Source organism: Borostomias antarcticus (genome assembly GCF_949987555.1).
Source record: "Borostomias antarcticus genome assembly, chromosome: 11".
In the NCBI taxonomy this organism is placed as follows: domain Eukaryota; kingdom Metazoa; phylum Chordata; class Actinopteri; order Stomiiformes; family Stomiidae; genus Borostomias; species Borostomias antarcticus.
This window is the reverse complement of record NC_140244.1, coordinates 15856012-15877692: the sequence shown is the minus strand read 5'-3', so window position 1 is coordinate 15877692 and position 21681 is coordinate 15856012. Positions and strand designations below refer to the sequence as shown.

General features: G+C 46.0%; 1 protein-coding gene across 1 annotated transcript in view; it reads left to right on the top strand.

Moving 5' to 3' along the window:
• Positions 1–1070: 1070 nt before the first annotated feature.
• Positions 1071–21681, top strand: part of LOC311315074 (piezo-type mechanosensitive ion channel component 2) — a gene marked incomplete at both ends in the record, with an annotated part of 66504 nt that continues 45893 nt past the window's right edge. The window contains 10 exons of the mRNA XM_084445675.1: positions 1071–1111; positions 1678–1768; positions 1963–2158; positions 2608–2821; positions 3112–3283; positions 10871–10930; positions 11038–11133; positions 11255–11293; positions 21415–21547; positions 21680–21681. The exon at positions 21680–21681 is cut by the window's right edge and continues 150 nt beyond it. Of these exons, the coding sequence (XP_084301801.1) occupies positions 1071–1111; positions 1678–1768; positions 1963–2158; positions 2608–2821; positions 3112–3283; positions 10871–10930; positions 11038–11133; positions 11255–11293; positions 21415–21547; positions 21680–21681 (1044 nt within the window). The remainder of the gene's footprint in view (positions 1112–1677; positions 1769–1962; positions 2159–2607; positions 2822–3111; positions 3284–10870; positions 10931–11037; positions 11134–11254; positions 11294–21414; positions 21548–21679) is intronic.

Sequence of the window (21681 nt, the reverse complement as noted above, 5' to 3'; positions counted from 1 at the left end):
TTCACCCTCTCCCCCCTAGTCCACCCTCTCCCCCCTAATCCACCCTCCTCCTCAGCCAGGGGATCTGTGTTGGGATCCCCCAGAGGGAAACCGCGAGCAGGTTTTAATTAGGCCGTTACATTTTATTGCTTATTTCTGCTCCATTCCAACCTTCTTAATAGCCATAGATAATAAACTATATAGGGCACAGTCTCGGTGCCTCTGTCTCTCTGTCTCTGTAGTTGGTCCAGCAGGCCAGGCGTAGTTGGTCCAGCAGGCCAGGGTGTGGTTGGTCCAGCAGGCCAGGGTGTGGTTGGTCCTGCAGGCCAGGGTGTGGTTGGTCCAGCAGGCCAGGGTGTGGTTGGTCCTGCAGGCCAGGGTGTGGTTGGTCCAGCAGGCCAGGGTGTAGTCTGTCCAGCAGGTCCAGCAGGCCAGGGTGTGGTTGGTCCAGCAGGCCAGGGTGTGGTTGGTCCAGCAGGCCAGGGTGTGGTTGGTCCTGCAGGCCAGGGTGTGGTTGGTCCTGCAGGCCAGGGTGTGGTTGGTCCAGCAGGCCAGGGTGTAGTCGGTCCAGCAGGTCCAGCAGGCCAGGGTGTGGTTGGTCCAGCAGGCCAGGGTGTGGTTGGTCCAGCAGGCCAGGGTGTGGTTGGTCCTGCAGGCCAGGGTGTGGTTGGTCCAGCAGGCCAGGGTGTGGTTGGTCCTGCAGGCCAGGGTGTAGTCGGTCCAGCAGGTCCAGCAGGCCAGGGTGTGGTTGGTCCTGCAGGTCCAGTGTGTGAGCCTATGGGCCTCAGACTGATGCCTCATAGCTGTATTTAACAGAAAGGAACGTTCTTTATCTTTAAGCAGCAGAGTCTCTGATCAATAACTCACTAAGAGCAGCAGTGTGTCTGGAAAAGAGAATAACATCTCCTCTACTCCACTGCCCTGTTCTTCTTCTCCTCTTCTCCACCGCTCCTCTCTTCTTGTCCGGTCTCTCCCCCTCTCCTGTCCTCTCTCCCTTGCCTCTTCTCTGTCCTCTCCCTCCTCTCTCCAGGGAGGACCGGCGGGTTCCTGGTGCTGATCTGCTCCACCAGCGTGACCTTCCTGGCGCTGCAATGTTTCATGCAGATCACCTTCACATACGTGCCACAGCATTGTAAGACAGCACTGACCAATCCCTGCGCACCTAGACACAACATTAACCAATCCCTGCTCACCTAGACACAACATTAACCAATCCCTGCTCACCTAGACACAACATTAACCAATCCCTGCTCACCTAGACACAACATTAACTAATCCCTGCTCACCTAGACACAACATTAACTAATCCCTGCTCACCTAGACACAACATTAACTAATCCCTGCTCACCTAGACACAACATTAACCAATCCCTGCTCACCTACAGTAGATACAACATTAACCAATTCTTCCTTCCTGTCCTGGCCATTATCAAAACTGCTGTTCTGTCTGACGTGTTTATTCCATAGACAGTGAAAGCACAGAAAATCTACTCTACCATCTTGGCATCGTACGGTAGGACTACTTACTTACCCCTGAATAGCATTCTTAAACATGCATCTATGCCATCTCCAGCATGAGTCTATTTCGACTGGCTGTGTGTGTGTGTGTGTGTGTGTGTGTGTGTCCAGTTTCAGTGAGGTTGATCCAGGAAACATTGTGCGGCTCCTGTCACCTGACCTGGGGCTCTTCCTGTCCAGCCTCTTCCTGCTCCGGCTCTGCAAGAAGCTGCTACGCCCTGCCCCCCAGATCAGTCTCCATGACAACTGTGTGGCCTCTTCAGACACTGAGGTACGCAGCCCGTATCGATACTGATGGGATCAGGAATGATCGAGTTCTGATATCTGGGGGCAGGGGAAGAGAGGGGAGAGAGGGAGAAGGGGGAGAGAGGGGAGAGGGGGGAGAGAGGGGAGGGGGAGAGGAGGGAGTGGGGAGAGGACAGAGAGGAAGCAGGATTGAACCACACGCTCGTCTCATCCCAGCAGGAAGTGGAGACCTCAGACTCAGAGTCTGAGGGAGGAAGTGACGGCTCCTCCTCCTGCGAGAGCACAGCTGCTGCATCCGCCCCACCCCAGCTGGTCCAGAAGCTGCTGGTGTTCGCCGCCGGGCTGCGGCTGCTGCTGTCCGCCATCATGACCACGGCTGGGAAGGTGGTGGTCACCGTCCTGCTGGGCCTGGCTGGTATGGAGCACTGGCTCGGCCTGACGGGTCTGACCTGCATCAGCCTGCATCTCCTGACAACAGGGCTGTCCTGCCTGAAGGCGTGTCTTTAGCTGATGACGCGCTCGTCATGTTAGATGACTACATAGGACCTAAAAGACATCCCACATATAGTAGTATACGGGGTGAAATTCATACAGGTTTTATCTCTAATTTGAGTTAATAATTTGTCTCAAAACTCAGAGACCAATGAGATAAATGAGGGAAGTGCTGAAAATGTTGTTTCGCCGACCAAACAGTGGGCTATGAACCTGGGACGCCAACGGCATCACATACAGTAGAGGCTATGAAATGAAAAGCTGCAGGTCTATAACGACAAATTCAAATTTACCGACATACTGTATAATTCCTTTGTAATTTATCGTCACAAATTCTGAAATTGACAACTATGTTTTTTCTATCCCCCCCAGGCATCGCGCTGCCCTCGGTGACGTCGGGGGTGTATCTGGCGGCGTTCCTGGGGCTGGTGGGGTGGTGGGTCTTCAGCCGCTCCATCAGCCTGCTCCTCTTCAGCAGCCTGTGTGTGCTCATGGCCATCTTCAGCGCTGGACACCTGCTGGCCCTCTACCTCTACCAGCTGCCCCTGGCCCAGCTGCTGGTGCCCCCCCAGGACATCTACGCTAGGTAGGCACCAGGGATGGGGGGGGGGGGGGGCTTGGACCAAATACTCTGTGGCATCATGGGAACTATCAGTTAGTACGGCCAGGTATTTTTGATCTTAACAATTCTTCTTGGATATGCTGGCACTTGTGAGCCCTGACCCCCCTCTGACCCTAACTCCCTGACCCCCAAATGACCCTAACCCCCTGACCTCCCTCTGACCCTAACCCCCTGACCCCCCTCTGACCCTAACCCCCTGACCTCCCTCTGACCCTAACCCCCTGACCCACGTCACTCTCCTCCCCCCCCCCCAGGCTGTTTGGGATGACGGCGCTGATCCAGACCCGCCCGTCGGAGCCCTACAGCCTGGGCCTGCACTCGGACCTCAGCTGGCCCGTCTTCACCAACCCCCTGGTTCTACTGCTGCTCTACTACACGCTGTTGGCCCTGCTGCACAAGTGGGTCCACCTCACCCAGGAGGAGCAGGTACCAGAACCACGCCTGCTCTGAACAGGCATAGAAAGTATGTGTGTGTGTGTGTGTGCGCGCGTGTGTATATGTGTGTTTGTCGGTTGATAGTTAAAACCAGGCCAGGTCCAGCCTGGCTTGTTTCTGTTCAGGACTGGTAGGATGGAAGCTGGTCATGCCACTGAAATAGCTGTGAATTGAAATGACATGAAATAATGTCTGATAAATTATGATAGGTCTTGTCACCTGGACCAAGGACATAGGTTTGCGTATGGACGGTCGGGACATGTCCCTACCAACATTTTGGGAGGCCCAAATTGTACCTACCAACTTTTAAGCAACCTTGTTCACATTCTCTTTGGATTGCAGTTAAATTTGATCATTTAGATGGCCTTCCCATAGTTTGGAAGGGTAGAATTGACCGTAGCATTTTGAGTGAGTTAGTTTGCATTATGTTCGTATCTGCATATTAGACCGTTAGCTTACCTCTTTGCTCCACTGTGAATGTGCCATCCCAGTATTTAAAAAATAAATAATTTTAAACTCACGTTTTATTGGCTCATTTGGCTGAGATAGATCGTTGGATTTTTCAAATTTTCGCTGGATCTGAAGACCAACAGCCTTACAGAGAGACGCTGACAGCAAGCCATACAGTTGTGATTCTGACAGCCGTTTAGGTACATCCACCACAATGTCGCCTCCCCGTCCGAAGAGGATCAGGAGCTTTTTCTCCACAACTGTAAGTAATGTTAGCGTTAGCTAGGTTAGCTAGCTACTGTTAAACTTAGTAGCTAATGTTAGGCAGTAGCCACAGGAAAACCAGCTAGGTTGGTGCTAGCTAACGTTACCTAAACTAACATCACTTGTCTTTGCATTGTGGCAAATTATCAACTGGTGATATAAGCTGGCTAGATAGCGAACTGTTAAGATGGCTTCTATCACCCTGTAACATTAGGATAGCAGCAGCCATTACATTATTATACTTTAATAGCTGTCCACCAGAGATTTAATTGAGTGGGACATCACATCGTCCTCACAACTAACGACCGTTAGTGTCAGCAATGAATACTAGCCGATGGGCTATTAGCTATAGCTTTGTCAAACCCAGTCTGTGCTAGACGTGATGCTAATTTTCTCCATATTAAACTCCCATTAACTTATGCTTAAAAATGTCAGTGATATTAAAGTCATATCTAAAAAGGGAAATCTAAAAAGATGGCCGCTGACTGAGTAAGCTGAATGGAGCTCAGACCTGTTACTTTGTTCATGCTCTGTTTTTGTAGTGTTTTGAATGACATCCAAGTATATTGTGTGGTATTTAACTAACTTTGGATTGAACTGCTCATCTCTTTCGTTAAAAGAGTGTTCACTGCTGTCGTTTGTCACTCTTAAGACAATCAAACATCAAACAATGGACCAAACACAGCTGACTGAAGTATCCGTGGCCATCAAGGAGATGAAAGCATCACCAACACCAAGGCAGAAGCTATTATGCGAGCAATCACCTGCATGGAGACTTCCATTGACACACTCGGAGATCATATAGTGCAACTTGAACAGCGAGTTGGTGCCAACGAAAACAATGTGACCGATCTCAATGCTAAAGTCCTACAGCTAGAAAGAGACAACACTTACTTGCTGGAGAAGGTCCAGGACTTGGAGAATAGGAGTAGGTCCTCTAACCTCCGTTTCATTAGAGTGCCAGAGGCCGCTGAAGGCCGTGACATGCTCGGTTTCATGGCCAACTTGATCCCACAGCTCCTGGGACCGGAGAACTTTCCGACCCTGCCACCAATTGAGAGGGCTCATCGCTCTCCTACATTCCGAAGGCCTGAGTCTTCCAGCCCTAGGCCTATCCCGATAAAGTTGCTGAAGTTTCAGGACAAGGTAAAGATTCTTCTGAGAAAGGGGAGCTGATGTTCAATGGGAACGGAATCTTCATCTTCCCCGATTACACCACTGAACTGGTTAAAAGGCGTCGTGCTTTTGACCTGGTTAAACGGAGGCTCCGCGACCTCAACCTCAAATACTCCCTCCGACATCCCAGCACTTTATGTGTGATGGTCAATGGAAAGGAACAGCGTTTCAACGACTCCAAGGATGCTGAAGCTGTCTTCATGTCACCCAGCCAGTCCTTGAGCTCCTCCATGAACTCGCCTCCTCCATGAACTCTCTTTCGTAAGTGTCCCGGCTAAGTTAGCCGGTGCTCTGTTTACATTTTCTGTCCCAAATGTTATCAATACTTCGGATGATTGCATATGATAGCACTGCTTTTCTTTAATGTAATGTCTCCTGATGTTTTTCGGTGCAATAACTTTCGGAATAACATTTTATGTTCCACCTACTTCTGCCACTGTCATGTTTACTTTTGAGGCTTGATACTGTTTGCTGTAAACGAGTTTCTGTTGTCGTCAAGCGGAAGTAGTTAAAAGGAAGTAGTAAAGCGGATGCCTAGTGTTGTGAAGTGTCGCAAATAAACGTAAATAAGTTCATCTGATGTTGGCCTTTATGTGAAATACCATAGGTTTGTTTGTTATAACTACTCTTTTACATAGTATTAATATAGATTTATACATATATTTTTACATATACATATGTATGTATATCTGTTCTTTTTTTTCTTTTGTTTATTTCTCTGATATAATTAAGAGTATGAGGTCGTACGACAGTCCCTCAACAAATATAAACAGTAGCCCATAGTCATTGTGATTGAATAACCTTATATTTAGTATATTTGTTGGGGGTTACGAACTACATATACTACTTTTTTTTTCTTCTTTTTTTCTGCTAAGCAGTCTGAGCTCTGGGCTAAGGCCTTTCAGCTTACCCATCAAATCCTTGGGCCTATGGGGTCATGGGTGGATGGGCCATTCTTGTTTTTTATTTTGTGTCTTATGTGTGTTGTGTGTCTGGGTGAGTGTGCAGTATGTGGTCTGTCTGTTCGTCTGTGTGCGTTTCTTAAATATCATGCATACGCTCTCTTGCAATCGATTCTACTTTTGTTTGATCTGCTGTGTTCGACTATGGTTAGCATGTGATAGTTCTTTAATAAACTTCTCATATTACTATGGATAGTATCAAAGGTCTTAAAATAGTTCATCTCAACATCAGAAGTCTTCTCCCAAAAATGTACAGTATGCTCTCCGAGTTTGGATTGAACAGTATAAGCCTAAAGTTATCACTCTATCTGAAACCTGGCTCTCAAATAACATATCTGACAATTAAATCAATCTGGCAAATTATATACTCTTCAGAGCTGATAGAGGTACACGAGGCAGTGTTGTAGCTACATATATATCAGCGGATCTAGCATCTGAGCTAATCATTCCTGATGTCTTACCTTCACACTTTGAGTGTATCTTCGTCAAAGTAATCCTACACGAAAATAAGTATATAACTATTGGGAACATTTATAGACCTCCATCTGTACCTGATGACTCATTCGATTGCATGGTCTCTGCGATAAACTCACTTAACTGTAAAAATGAACAAATTTTATTAGGAGACTTCAATAAGGACTGGACTGCCAAATCATTATCTAAAATCAAGAATATGTTTTCAAATATGAACCTAACCCAGCTAATTAGTGACCCCACTCGAATTACACCTACAGTACATGTCAATCACTGCTTGACTGGATACTGGTCTCCCATCCAAGTAGATTCTTAGAATCAGGCGTCACGTCTGACTGTTTCAGTGACCATTTAATCATATACTGGATCTTGATAGGCCCTATATCTATATTATGTAGGACCATATGATATATTTTAGTTATGGATATTCACGTTTACAGTATTTACAGAATGTAGATGTGTCCATCTACGACATCTGACGACAGCACTGTATAAGGTGCTGTTGTGCTGAGTCTGAGTATAGCGACTGTGTTTAGTGCTTATTTATTAATTCACTGCCATTTGCAGAGTTTGTGTCGTAATTTTATTTATTTTAGGACACCGCGATGCCTTCATGAATGTGAAACGTAATTGGAAATGATACAAATATCCTTGTATTTATTCATTTATTGTTTATGATTATTATTCAAGCCTAGGATGTCTGTAGACTTGATGTGAACGCAATGTGAACGCAATCACCTCGGATTTCTCATAAATTCAGCCCTTGCGAACGGGCGCACTCCATCTGGCCTACCTACGACTGCGTTTCCGCGTTCTTAAATCCTGTTCTTAGATAAGAACAAATCCGAGATAAGAAACCATTCAGGAATGCCAGAATTGTCCCTGGAACTTCGTACAGTAAGTGGAGTTAAGAAGAAATTTCTTTTTAACTTCTTCTTAACTGCGTTCAGGAATGAGGTCCATTGTATTAGTATTATTCAATTTCATAAATATATTTGAATATTTAAGAGGTTTAACCTCTCGTCCCCAGCAAAAATTGTGTATGCAGGCTACACTGTTATATGGTCCCTACCAATGTTGAAACCAAACCTACGCCCTTGGCCTGGACACATCAGTTCCAATGCTTCCAATGCTAATCCAGCACAATAAGAGCGGGATAGCCAGTTAGCTCATAAGCTCACAACAACTAGCAGCAGCTTCCATAACATTAATGGTAGCGGTTAGTGGCTAAAGCAGTTAGACTGATGATTCCTGTAATGTTAGCTATTTTGCTGCAATTGGTTCAACTTCTGTTTCTGGACAAAGGTAAGGGATAAACCCAGATAATACAAGGCTAGCGAACCTACAGCGGGTCCCCGATGGACCAGCTGGCGGACCTCCGGCCGAATCCGCTGGCGGGTTCCTGGCCATTTGCACATGGAATGGCAAGTGGACCTCTGGCGGATTATTAGCGTCAGGGACAACGGTCCGCTAGTAATCCGAAATGCTCCCGCTATTGCTCCACCACCATTCCACCGGTAGTTTATTGTCTATATCCTAGGCCCATTGGCCCTAGGCTTATGGATTTTTATTGCTAAATTAACTTACTCTGAAAGTTTTTTGGGTAACCCTTCCTTTCATAGTCCCCCAATTACTAAACATTTACCTGGTAAATACATGCAAAGTATAGCCTAATATATAATGGGTAATTACTGAGACACCTATACTGTAGGTATAATTTCAAAACAGGAGTATTTCAAATGTTCAATTACTGCACATCAATTCAATAACGGACATAGCACCACCAGGTAACCACATTTTTACAAAACTTCTATAACATCCAGTGATGAAAACACAAATGACAAATCATTATGCTCATATTTATTAAATTGCTTTGAATTATATTATTTATAACTGGATCCACTCAGGAATCTGGGAATGGGACCGAGAACAGGAGGAGCAGAAAACAAAACAGAGTTGCATACACAGAGAAACATTAAGCACAAGTCTAGTATATCAATGGGACTTGTAATTGGTCACTTAATTGATCACCCAGTTTCTGCAATCAGTTTGACAGTTAATTAATCTGCAAAACAGACTGTACATTTCCTAAAAAAAAAAAAAAATTCTCCCCATGGGATCTCTCCCGTCTGTCTAAAAAAAAGGGTCAGAGAGGAGAGGAAAAAATGTTGTGGCTAAAGTTAAGAATCAAACAGGTTCATCATCACCGGGGATTGAACCCTGGACACTTAATCCACTACACTACCGAGGAACTTGAAAGTGTGGGAGTCATAGCATATTTATTTTGGTGTGCTGGGACTACTGCCTCTTGTGGTGACAACATAGAAATGCAGGTCAACAACGGAACGGAGTAAGAGAGGGAGGGACAACACAACAAACGCTATCTATGGTGCACTGGCTTACAGCCACGCACAAAAAAGGGGAAAGGAGAGTCAAAGGAGGGAGAGGGATGGAAAGGCTGAAAGTAAACGTAGGAATAAACCCACAGGCTAGAAGAGGGTGTGGGTATGGTTCCCCAAAATCATTCCCATCGTGGCCTTGAACCCCGATGCTGTCCGATGCTTTCACCACTACTCTACTTGTGCAGTGGAGATCGGCGGGCTGATTTTGGTGTGCTGGGACTACTGCCTCTTGTGGTGCCAACATAGAAATGCAGGTCAACATTGAACGAATTGAGGGGGTGAGGGAGGGACAGAGGGACAACCCGACAAATGCTAGCTATGGTGTGCTGGCTTACAGCCACGCACAAAAAGGGGGCAGAGAGGAGAGGAAAAAAGGTTGTGGCTAAAGTTGGAAATCAAACAGGCTAAAGTTGGAAATCAAACAGGCTCGTGCTCAACTGGGGATCGAACCCCTGATTTCCCACATGGGAGTCGGGTGCTTTATCCACTACACTACCAAGGAACTTGGAAGTACAGGATGTCATAGTGTATTTATTTTGGTGTGCTGGGACTACTGCCTCTTGTGGTGGCAACATAGAAATGCAGGTCAACAACGGAACGGAGTTAGGGAGGGAGGGACAACACGACAAACGCTATCTATGGTGCGCTGGCTTACAGTCATGCACAAAAAACATTTGCATTTAAAGTACCTTGTGTATAATATAGCTTATTTACTGTCCACTGTGTTATCCATTACTGATTCATTCTGTAGTTCCTGTTCCATTTTCCCTCATACCTTATCTCATAACCTATTTAATTCCAATGTTTTTATATTTTATTCTTTAGTAATGTCTTATACTTTTATTGTTTCACTTTCCCTTGTTATTTTATTTTATTTCCTTTCTTATTTTATTCCATCTGTGAAGCACTTTCAATTGCATTAATTTGTGTGAGATGTGCTGTATACTGTAAATGAAGGTTGCTTGATTCTGAGCTTCTTGGTGGCTGTAGATAACAAGTGTAGAGGGTCCAGAGTGTCTGCCATGCCTCTGTGTGTGTCTCAAAGCCTGGTATGACCATCCCGATCTAACGAGCTCACCGCTTCGCTCTGCAATATCGGTCTGGCCTTCGCCCCATAGAGAGCGATTATGTGGGAGGGGGTACTTGCCTTGACAAACACCTTCAGCCAATGAGTGTTCAGCAAACTTTTGCCAAATCCAGTCGGAAGAACGGCAAAAACGTATTTTCCACCAAGAAACTCCGCTAGTGCTCTTGTTCTTGTTTAAGTGTTGTGGTTAAGTCTATTTCTGCAATAACTGCACTTATAGCTGCGTTTATTCTTCTAACATTAATGTTACCACTCGTTGCTTCGGGAGCCGCCATGTTTGTTTAGCGAGCGGCAGGGACACGAACCAATCAGGGGCTGCTTTCCACTGTGGGGCGGGACAGCAGTTAAAACGCAGTCCATGATTGGCCCGGTATGGTCAGGATTTTGGCATAATCGCTTTGGAGGAGGCGAAGGCCAGACCCTTCTGCATTAGTGAAACAGAATGTGAGCTTGCGAGAACGGGATGGTCGTACCAGGCTATGTGTCTGAGGCTCATGTGTGCTGGGTGTGAGAGATATATGCTCTGTTAGTTTATGTGTTAGTGAGAGTTGTGGCAACCCAGAGCGCGCACAGGCAATAGAGACCCCCAAAAACCACAGTCTTTGCGCATATCTGTCTACCTGTCACTGGTTCCCCGAGCACCTCTCCTGTGGTGCCTTTTGTGCTGTAGAGCTGATGCCGGGCACCTGCCACCCGGCTGATTGCGGGAGTGGCGGCAGCGGAGCATCTGCCGCCTGCGGCTTCTCCCTCTCCCCCCCTTCAGTCGCTGACCAGGGTGCTGAAGCTGTATGACCTGTTGCTGTCCAGTGTGCTGGAGGGCTGGGTGCTCCTCTAGGGGTGGTGACCCCCAGCGCTGGCTGGCCAGGACCGGCCGTGGCATGTTCGGGTTGCCACAGAGTGCTCATGGTCAAGCTTGTGTGTGGTTGGTAGGAGGGGGAGGGGGAGGCGGAGCGTCCAGTGGAGAGCCCTGAGGAGGCCCCGACCAGCTTCTCCAAGATCCTGTCCATCTCTCAACACCAGCAGGAGGTGAGGAACATCTGGAGGAGCTTTCATCTTCAATGGAAGACCTTCACTGAGATGTCTGATTAATACAGGACCTGGGACTAATCTCTTGCTCTCTTCTCTCTCTCACTCACTCTGTCTTCAGCAGCTTCTAACCAGCACAGATGATGAGACCTATGATGAGGTAAGATGATTTTCATACCCCATTAGATTATTGTTTAGTTTTCAGTTCTATACTTTATTCTATTAAATTCTTGATTATTTTACTTATATTCGGTGTGTGTATCCCTTTTTGTTATGGCCATGAGCCTGGTCGTAACAAATGGGGACTTGTCCGGGACCGGTTCTCATCTTTGAGGTTCTTTTGGTAGTTTTTTTTTCTTATGCCTACATAGCCCGGTTTTGTTCAGAGCAGTTCATTATTGTGTTGTGTTTGTGTGGCTCCCTTGATTGGCAAGGGGCGCACCTGTAGCCTGGTCTACTTGATTGGTGTGGGTCTCCTGTGTGTTGTTAAATTGACAAGGAGGACACTTTTTTTGTGAATGAACCAGTGTTTGTGACATCATCGCTTGGGTGTTCCCGTCGTAATTGTGGTCCACTATGTGTAGGCTACTGGCGAATCTGACTGGTATTCCAAGCAAGTGTTCTGGAGACACACATTTTAGAATTTTGGTAGTTTATCTTGAGTAGTTTGTAATTTTTGTATCTTGGTTTTGCATTTTCGCCTATGTTTGTGTGGTGGAGACAGCATCATCGCTTTGTGGTGAGCTTTACTTGGGTCGAGACTTGCATATTGGGGCAAGCAGGGGTATACATTGGTTGTCGTTTGACGAATAGTTACGGGGCTACCCTGGTTAGGCTTACGGCTTCTCCCCTTTGGGATTTTCTGTGCTCTCCCTGTATTGTTGCGGTGGTGCGGCTAGAGCAATTGTCTCGGGGACCCATTCAGAGCCATAAGGTGGGGTAATCAGCTTTGCTGGGGGCTTCACCTGGCTACTGAGCTAGGATTTAAAGAGCCTCCCGCTAAAACTGCATTAAGACTAGGGTTGAGATTATTGAGCTAGATTTGAGTTAGGCAGTCAGCTAGAGGGTACGCTCCGTTACGAGTGGTTACTTCCTATGCGTCCTGTCAGTGTTATGCCTCGTCTTGGGTCCGTATATGCATTCTCCCCATAAAGCTTGAAGCGAATTTGTGAATCATGTCTGGAGTATAGGATTTTCTTGAGGATCCCTCGTATGATTTATTAGATCGCTATACTAAGGCTCAACTGTTGCTGAGCATTATGGCATAGAGATTGTGGAGACGTTAAAGCCTGGGGTCAAGGCCTGTTTAGTGTCTAATCTGGTAAAGATGAGGATATTGCCAAAGCCTGCTGGGGAGGCTTCTCACAGATTGGGTGAGGGCGTGTCTCCGGTATAAACCCTAGTCTCACCTTTGAGCAACAGAAGGAATTGCTTAAACTGCACATGAGGGAATGAAAATTTAAAAGGAGCTGAGACTTGAAAAAATGAGGCATGAACTAGAAATGGAGAAGGAAAAAATAAGGCAGGAAACTGAGAAGGCTCGATTGGATTTGCAGCACCAAAAGTTGAGTTTGATTAAGGACGGTCTACTCCCAGGTGATGCTGTAGGTGACGAGTATGGAGTCAAAATGAGGCCAGAAAGCATTGTAAACGTAAGTGAAGTATTGTAAACAAAAACATATGAATTGTAAACGTAAGTGAAGTATTGTAAACGTAAGTGAAGTATTGTAAACGTAAGTGAAGTATTGTAAACAAAAAATATATAAATTATTACTTAGTTATTAAAAAATAAAATAAAAATTGCATTTACAATACTTTTTTGTGTTTACAAAACCTTTTCTGCATTTACAAAACTTTTCTGCCTTTACAATACTTTTTCTGCGTTTACAAAACATTTCTTGCGCTGCAAAACATTCTGGCCTCTCTTTGACGTGGGGGCGGGGTTAGATGAGTGGCGTGTCCAGAGAGGAAGAGGCGGAGTTTCGGGATGCCCACCGCCATATGAGCGCTGCTCAACGTTTTTTGGACTTCTTCTATGGTTTTGATTTATATATGGCGGTGGGCATCCCGAAACCCCGCCTCTTCCTCTCTGGACACGCCACTCATCTAACCCCGCCCCCACGTCAAAGAGAGGCCAGAATGTTTTGCAGCGCAAGAAATGTTTTGTAAACGCAGAAAAAGTATTGTAAAGGCAGAAAAGTGTTGTAAACGCAGAAAAGGTTTTGTAAACGCAAAAAAGTATCGTAAATGCAATTTTTATTTTATTTTTTAATAATTAAGTGATTATTTATATATTTTTTGTTTACAATACTTCACTTACGTTTACAATACTTCGCTTACATTTACAATTCATATTTTTTTGTTTACAATACCTCACTTACGTTTACAATACTTCACTTACGTTTACAATGCTTTCTGGCCTCATTTTGACTCCATAGACGAGACTTTGATATTATTTGCAACTTGCGCCTGTTGCCGAAGTTTAATGAGAAGGACCCAGAGTCGTTTTTCTCTTTGTTTGAGTGAGTTGCTGACACGCGTGGGTGGCCTGACGCTGAGCGCACCCTTATGTTGCAGTGTGTTTTTACAGGAAAGGCTCAAGAAGCGTACTCTTCTTTAACTCGGGTTGATTGTCTGAGCTATGCTAAAGTGAAGTCTGCGGTTCTTAAGGTATACGAGTTGGTGCCGGAGGCCTACCGTCAGCACTTTAAAAATTGGAGGAAGAATAAGACCCAGTCCCATCTGGAGTTTGCACGCGACTTGGTGTTGCATTTTAGTCGCTGGTGTAAGGCCTCAGAGGTGGATAACTTTGAAGATTTGTGTAACTTGGTAGTCATAGGCGATTTTACCCTCTGAGAGTAGGGGGGGCAAGATTTTGACGTGAGAAAAGAAAACAGTTCTGCCGTCCTGTCCCGTCCCAGCTATTTACAAAGAATGCCAGTTGTGAACAGTATGCTAATAAGAAATCCGTATGACAATTCAATATGCACAACGACTCAAACTTCATCTAGACACCACGAGCATGTCAATATGACTTTATGACCGAGCACTAGGCCATACCCAACATCACAACATCAAACTGCAACTGCGCACGTATCAGTGAGTGTAGGCTATCACACACACAGGCAGTCCTGCAGCCTTCAAAATATGCTATGCCATGTCGATAGCACAACAGTAACTAAATTAAGCATGTGTCAAACAAACAATATGAGCTCTTACCTTATACGATGAATTGAAGTTTCCTGCCTTTTGCTTGTGCGTATTGTTCAATGATTCGGGAGATGTTGATCTTGTGTGACTTCTCTATTTGTAGAATCCCCAAGTTCGACACTCTTGAATCCGTCATGGTTGTCCGTAAATAAGTCTTTAGTTGTCTCAGAGTTGAAAAACTGCGCTCCGCTGAAGCAGACGTGACGGGAATGGTGAGATAGAGCACATACACTTGTTTTAACATAACAAATGCATCGTGCAGTCCCTTCTCGTGAAAAAAACGTAGTTTCTTTTCAAATTGTGACATGTTCTCATATTCTTTGGGCTGTGTCCGTGTGTGTTCTTCGAACATGGAATTTATTAGAATGATTTCATTGTTAAGAATAGTGGCATCAAGATTATATGTCTGACAAACGTCTGTCACACTGTTCTCTGATGGACTGTCAGAGGATACAACATCGGCAAGACACTGCAAAATATGTAAATCGTTTTCTGAAAAACGATCCTGGAGCTGTTGTATAAGGGTATCCAGTGTTCTGTACAGAATCTCACATCTGAAATAGTCCTCTGGTTTGTCAAATAATGACCTGTGTCCTCCTCCCAGTCTGGATGGAATACCTCTCCGTGGCATACTGGGACCTGCAAATCCGTTCTTGTCACATAGTTGACTGACATACTCGAATAGCTGAGATGCAAATTTTCCCTCTCTGAGCTCTTTAATGGTTTTGACAGTAGCTTTCACCATTGAATATGCAGTGTCATATTTGTAGTTTCTCGTTTGCAACAGTTTGGACAGAGCATCTGCCACCGTTAGGACTGCCATACGCATGAATGCCATACAGTAAATAAAGGTGAAGTCTTGCATACTTTTCAGTAGTGCATTTGCCTCGACACTTGTTTTTGGATCGGATTCGGCTATTTCTGTGAGAGTGTTAAAGGGCAATGCTCGTTTTTGACAACCTGGACCTTATTTACGACATATTATAAGAAGTTTGACTCACCGAGATCACTTTGGTGTAGTTCGGAGGCCTGTAGAAGAAATTTAAAATCCAGCGCGAGCCAGTATATCCATGTAATGACGGTGATCGGGGCAACGAGAATGCAGTTTCTCAAAATCTATTTTCGGCCGCTAAACGGTTGTTTTCATCAATCAGATTGGATGAATCGACAGTTGAGATTCCTCAACGCGAGCCATTGTTTCGGTTTTCAAATACGGGGTCTTTAGCCTCTGTAATATGATCTTTACAGCCTTTCCCCACTTGCTCCAGCACGCATGCGCACAGGCCAGCGCGCAGACTGGCTATTCTCTGGCTCACATTCTCTACGCTACGATCGTTGTTGGTGCCGAGAATATTGTCGTCGTCATTCGTCAGCCACAATCTGATCGTAGCGTAGAGAATGTGAGCCGGAGAATAGCCAGTCTGGGGAAAGGCGTGTAAAGATCATATTACAGAGGCTAAAGACCCCGTATTTGAAAACCGAAACAATGCCTCGCGTTGAGGAATCTCAACTGTCGATTCATCCAATCTGATTGATGAAAACAACCGTTTAGCGGCCGAAAATAGATTTTGAGAAACTGCATTCTCGTTGCCCCGATCACCGTCATTACATGGATATACTGGCTCGCGCTGGATTTTAAATTTCTTCTACAGGCCTCCGAACTACACCAAAGTGATCTCGGTGAGTCAAACTTCTTATAATATGTCGTAAATAAGGTCCAGGTTGTCAAAAACGAGCATTGCCCTTTAATGATTTCATCATAGTTCTCCAGTACAGCTTTGATCGTCTCCACGCGACGATTCCAACGGGTGTCACTGAGTGACTTCAGGGTCCTGGGCCCGCCTGAGAATAGTTTATTAGCTGTCATCCGCTCGAAAACGGCATGTCGCTTTGCACTCCCATCAATAAAATTCCTCAGCATTTGAAGTGTCCCGAATGCATTTCGAACTGCAGGCACGTTAGAAACCATGTCAACAATACATAGGTTCAAAACATGTGCATGACAGTGGACATAGTAAGCGAGGGGGTTTTCTTGTAGGATCCGTGAGGCGACGCCCTTATACGGGCCTCGCATGCTGGCAGCCCCGTCGTAACACTGCCCTCTCAGAGATTTGATGTCCAGGCCTAAACGCTCCAGCGTGTCTTTAATCAAAGCTGAGAGTGAAGCAGCATCAGTCCGCTCTGTGCGGTAAAATCCGATGAACCGCTCATTGACCGAAAGTGAATGGGAGACATAACGGAGGATAAGAGCTACTTGCTCATGTCTGGATAAATCCATTGTCTCGTCTGCAATAATGGAGAACACACACGCATCCTTAACTTCAGCGACGATTGTCTCTAGAACCTGTTTAGCCATTAAATCGATTATTTCATTTTGAGATTCACTGTTGACGTATGTGTAGTGTTTCTCTCTCTTGGTAAAGATGCGTCCGATTAATTCATTGTCGGTAGCGCGCAGTTTCATTAGTTCCCTCAGATTTCCTTGATTTAATGAGTCTTGGCCTTCATCATGCCCTCTTAGTGGTATACCCTGGCGAGCACAGAACAAAACGCTCTCAATGACTTGCTTTAGATAGTCTTGGTTTTCTTCCACTGCCGCGCGTCTCTGGGTATCCAGCTGTGCCAACACGCTTCCCTTCTCCAGTGATTTCAAGTACCCATTCCATTTGGCTGAGGCCTCAAGATGACTCGACCGCTTACAATGTTCACGAAAAGTTTGAGTTGCCTTTTTCCACGATTGAAACCCCCTCACCGTGAACACTTGCTCATGAGCGTTACCAAATGCCCGGCAGGGGAAGCAGAAAGCCCGGTCATGAGACACGCTATATTCCAGCCATGTAAATTCAGCATACCACTCCTGCCGGAATTTACGAGCAGGTAGCTTTTCGTGAGTGGCTTTTGATGGAAATTCCACATTTGGTTGATATGGACCCGATGCCAGATGCTGCTTGGCTTTATCCGGATCATGGCAAGGGTCTCTCTCGTTGGCTTCACGTGGCTCGGTGGTAACGGTGGAGCTGCTGGCGCTAGCTTCCTCGCCGATGATGTTGCTAGTGCTAGTGCTAGCTCCGATAGCCTCTGGAGCGCTGCATTGGATTGCACCTGCTGCGATGTCATTTTGACTTCGAGTTGTAGCTTCTTCATTAGCATTAGCAATTTTATTTTTTTTAATGAAGAAGTGGTCAATTGCTTTTACAGGTCTTTTCGCCATTGTGAGCAGACTAGTTGTAGCTTGAGCACTGAGCAGTGTCAGATCTCATTTTTTTGCGGTAACAGATCAAACCGGAAATAGTTGAGGTCGACGGACAAGTTGTGCCATTGGTGGATTATGAATATATATATTTTTAAAGGGAGCCTAGTTTAAGTAATAAATACACTTTTAAAATGAATGAACACAAACTGGTACAAATCACAATTATGTATTTAATAATTGTGTTAATTAGTAAAATAAAATAAAAAACGTTTTTTTTTTGTTTTTTTTTAAAGAATTTGAGCAGAGTTGGGCTGGCCAATCAGGGGGGGCACTTGCCCCCCCTGCCCCCCCTATAAAATCGCCAATGTTGGTAGTGCTTGAACAGTTTAAGAACGCTGTTCCTCCTTACATTGCCACGTATGTTAATGAGAAAATGGTTAAAACTGCCGCAGAAGCTGCTGCGCTGGCGGATGATTACGCATTAACGCACAAGGTTAAATTTGGGGAGCCTCACGCTCATTCTGCTGAGTCAGGGTTTAAGAGAAATCTCCCTGCGATAAATCTGAATGTTGAGCCGGGACACAGGCCTGAGTCTAGCGCCCGGGAGGGTGAGAGAATATGCAATTACTGTCATAAGAAAGGGCACTGGAAGTCCGAGTGCTACGCTCTTAAATCCAAAAGTAAGCCACCTTGGTTATCTAATGGTGCCAAAGCAAAAGGGGCTGGTCTCGCCGCACCAGTGGTGAAGGGCGTCAGTTCTGATACCCCAGAGTGTGACCTGCTGTCCAAACCTCTACTCTCCTCAGATCTTGATTCCTATTTGCCGTTCCTCACAGATGGGTTTGTGTCTCTTGTGGACAGTGATAAAAAGGTGCCTGTGAAAATTCTGAGGGATACGGGTGCGTTTGACTCGTTCATTTTAGCCTCAGCTCTGCCATTTTCTGACGAGTCTGACACGGATGACTCTATAGCCGGTCTGGCCTGACACTCTGGCTGCTACAAGCTCTGCGTTGTGTCTTGTGTAGTATGAAGGAAGTCGAGACGGACAACTGCCTCTTGCCAGCCGGAAGGGGTCTTTATTCTCTAAATCCCTCACAGATCACTGTGGATAACAGAATTTCAGTGCTGTACAGCAATCAACCTGGCTCTCAGACACACCTCTCCTCATCAAGGCTCACAGCCGTCTCACTGACATGTGTCAATAAAATCATTCAAAATAATAAAACAAAATACATTGTGGTCATAATTATACTTAAACAGAATTTGCCCTCTCCGACCAGTGGCAATATTTGAGATATTATACTATAAGTGAATGAACATGGGAACAGCATACAACTACATAGAAACCTCACATAACTGTGGATAACAGAATTTCAGTGCTGTACAGCAATCAACCTGGCTCTCAGACACACCTTTAAGGAGAAAAGGACAGCAGCAGTCTATAAGAGAAACCATGTATGTGCTCCTAGCTTAAATTGAGTTCGGTAAATTAGCACATTTCTAGAGAGCTGTACACAATAAAAAAAAATACGTCCACACCGTGAAATAGTCCCTATGACAACAACCAGTAACATTGGTGACTTGTACAACAGTGTGTGTGCCTCTGTTTTATGGTTATACCCCATTTTAGTATGCTAGCTAGCGGGAGCATTCTCAAACCTTACCTCTCCTCATCAAGGCTCACAGCCGTCTGAAGAAAATTACCGCAAACCAAACAGGAAGTGACATCGCCAAGGTGTCAAGGGTCACACAACAAAAACACAACTTAATAAATTAAAAGCTCCCAAAATAAACAGTACACACAAAAACGGCATATACAAAATAGTCACAGAAAGGGAAAAGGATTCTTGGTGAAATATAAACTAAATAACACATCAGTTACAACTCCATTCCCATTCGGGGGATAGGCTTAAAGGTTTTACATGTTCCCCTACATAGGATAATGCTCTCCTCTGAGTTGTTCCAGGGTGAGGTATCTGTGGGTGTGCGCCCAGCGCTACCGTTTGACGGGGTTTCTATGATTATTGGTAATGGCTTGGCTGGTGCACGAGTGTGGGCTGATGTGGCGCCACCTGTTGTTACCCCTGTGCCGCTTCTTAAGGGCCAGCCCGATGACAGTGAGAGGGAGTTCCCTGACGTTTTCACTGCGTGCGCGGTTACACGTGCCATGAACCGTGCCAATCAAGGCACAGACAATTTGGCCGATGATATGCCTGACCCCGTTGTGTTATCACTGTCTGACTTTCCCTGGTCTGTCCCTCACAGTGACCTGGTGAGAGAGCAGCAGGCGGATCCCACTCTGAAGGGGTTGTTTGAGGGGGCTCTCCCTGTTGGTGGAGTGAAAAACAGTGCTCAGGCATATTTCATTCTCAACGATGTGCTGGTGAGAAAGTGGGTTCCCCATGGGGCTGATTTTATTGGAGACCCTATTTATTAGGTAGTCGTGCCATCTAAATTCCGCAATGTGGTCTTGAAAGTGTCGCATGATGAGTGTGGACACTTAGGGGTGCGTAAAACATATGATCGCATTCTCCGGTATTTTTTCTGGCCTCGCCTGAAGAGGGATGTGGCGTCCTATATTAGAACATGCCACACGTGTCAGTTGACTGGGAAACCGAACCAGGGCATTAAACCAGCTCCGTTGTGTCCGATTCCGAACATCTCATTATTGACTGTGTAGGTCCTCTCCCTCGGTCTCGCGGTGGTGCAGTTTACTTGTTGACGGTAATGTGTCAGGCGACTAGGTATCCTGCGGCCTATCCTTTGCTCACCATTACAACTAGGTCTGTGGTGCGGGCCTTGTCGCAGTTTATATCAATCTTTGGTATCCCAAAGATTATTCAATCCGATCAAGGGTCTAACTTCTCTTCCCATCTGTTCTCCCAGGTCCTGAAACTGCTCAGTGTGAAACACAACAAGGCATCTGCCTATCACGCGCAGGGGGAGTCAGGGCACGCTTGAACGGTTTCACGCGACGCTTAAATCACTGCTGCGTGCATATTGTATTCAGATGGATGGGGACTGGGAAGATGGTTTACCCTGGTTGATGCTGGCAGCTAGGGAGGTTGTTCAAGAGAGCACAGGGTTTAGCCCTAACGATCTGGTGTTCGGTCATACAGTGCGCGGCCCGTTAGCTGTGCTACAGGATGATTGGAAGGAGTCCAATCCCCCCCAAAACCTGTTGAGCTACGTGAATGGTTTCAGGCATAGGCTTTACGCAGCGGGAGAGCTAGCTAAAAAGAAACTGGCTTGTGCTCAACAAAAGATGAAATGTCTCTATGACCATCGGGTTGAGCAACATGCTTTTAGCCCAGGTGATCAGGTTCTTGCGCTCTTGCCTGTGGTTGGTTCCCCCTTCCATGCTAAGTTTACTGGCCCGCATACCGTAGTAAGGCGGATTTCTGATCTGAATTACCTGATTGCAACACCCTTACGTAGGAAGCTGAATCAGCTCTGCCACATTAATTTGTTGAAACCATATTATAGTCGGGACGGTGCGTCTGGCTCTGTGGGGCAGGTAGCTCAGGCTCTTCCCCGTCCAGTGGATGTCGCTGGTACTGTTGGGAGGGAGTCCTCTCCTGAGGCGGTGGCAGGGCTTGAGGAGGAGGATGGCTTGTCCACTCCTGACCCGGTGCTGTTGACGGCGAGATTAAACAACTCTGAATCGCTCCGTCAACTCGGTGGTGCGTTGGGACATTTGTCATAGGTGGAATGCACACAGCTACTGGAGCTTGTGAGTGACTATGCCTCTCTTTTTAGCGATACCCCCACACAGACTCATTTGATTGAGCACAACATCGATGTGGTTGATGCTCAGCCTATTAGGCAACGATTTTGTGTCGGTGTGTGACGGTGTTGTGTGTGTTTCTGCTCCCCAGCCCATGGTGCTGCTGATGGGGAGTTCCAGGCATGACCTCCATGGTCAAGATCTGAACTCCCTGCTGGGGGCGGGCGGCTACACCAACTGCTACTCTCCCCCTCAGTACCAAGGAGAAGTCTCACTCTCACAAGGTACCAGCATGCTATCGTGTGGGTCTGTGATGTGTTGTTTCCAAAGGCACAACAATACATGGTACAAGGTACAAAAAGCTTCTCCTCTCCTCCTTTCTCCTCTCCTCCTCTACCCTCCTCTCCTGTCCTCAGAC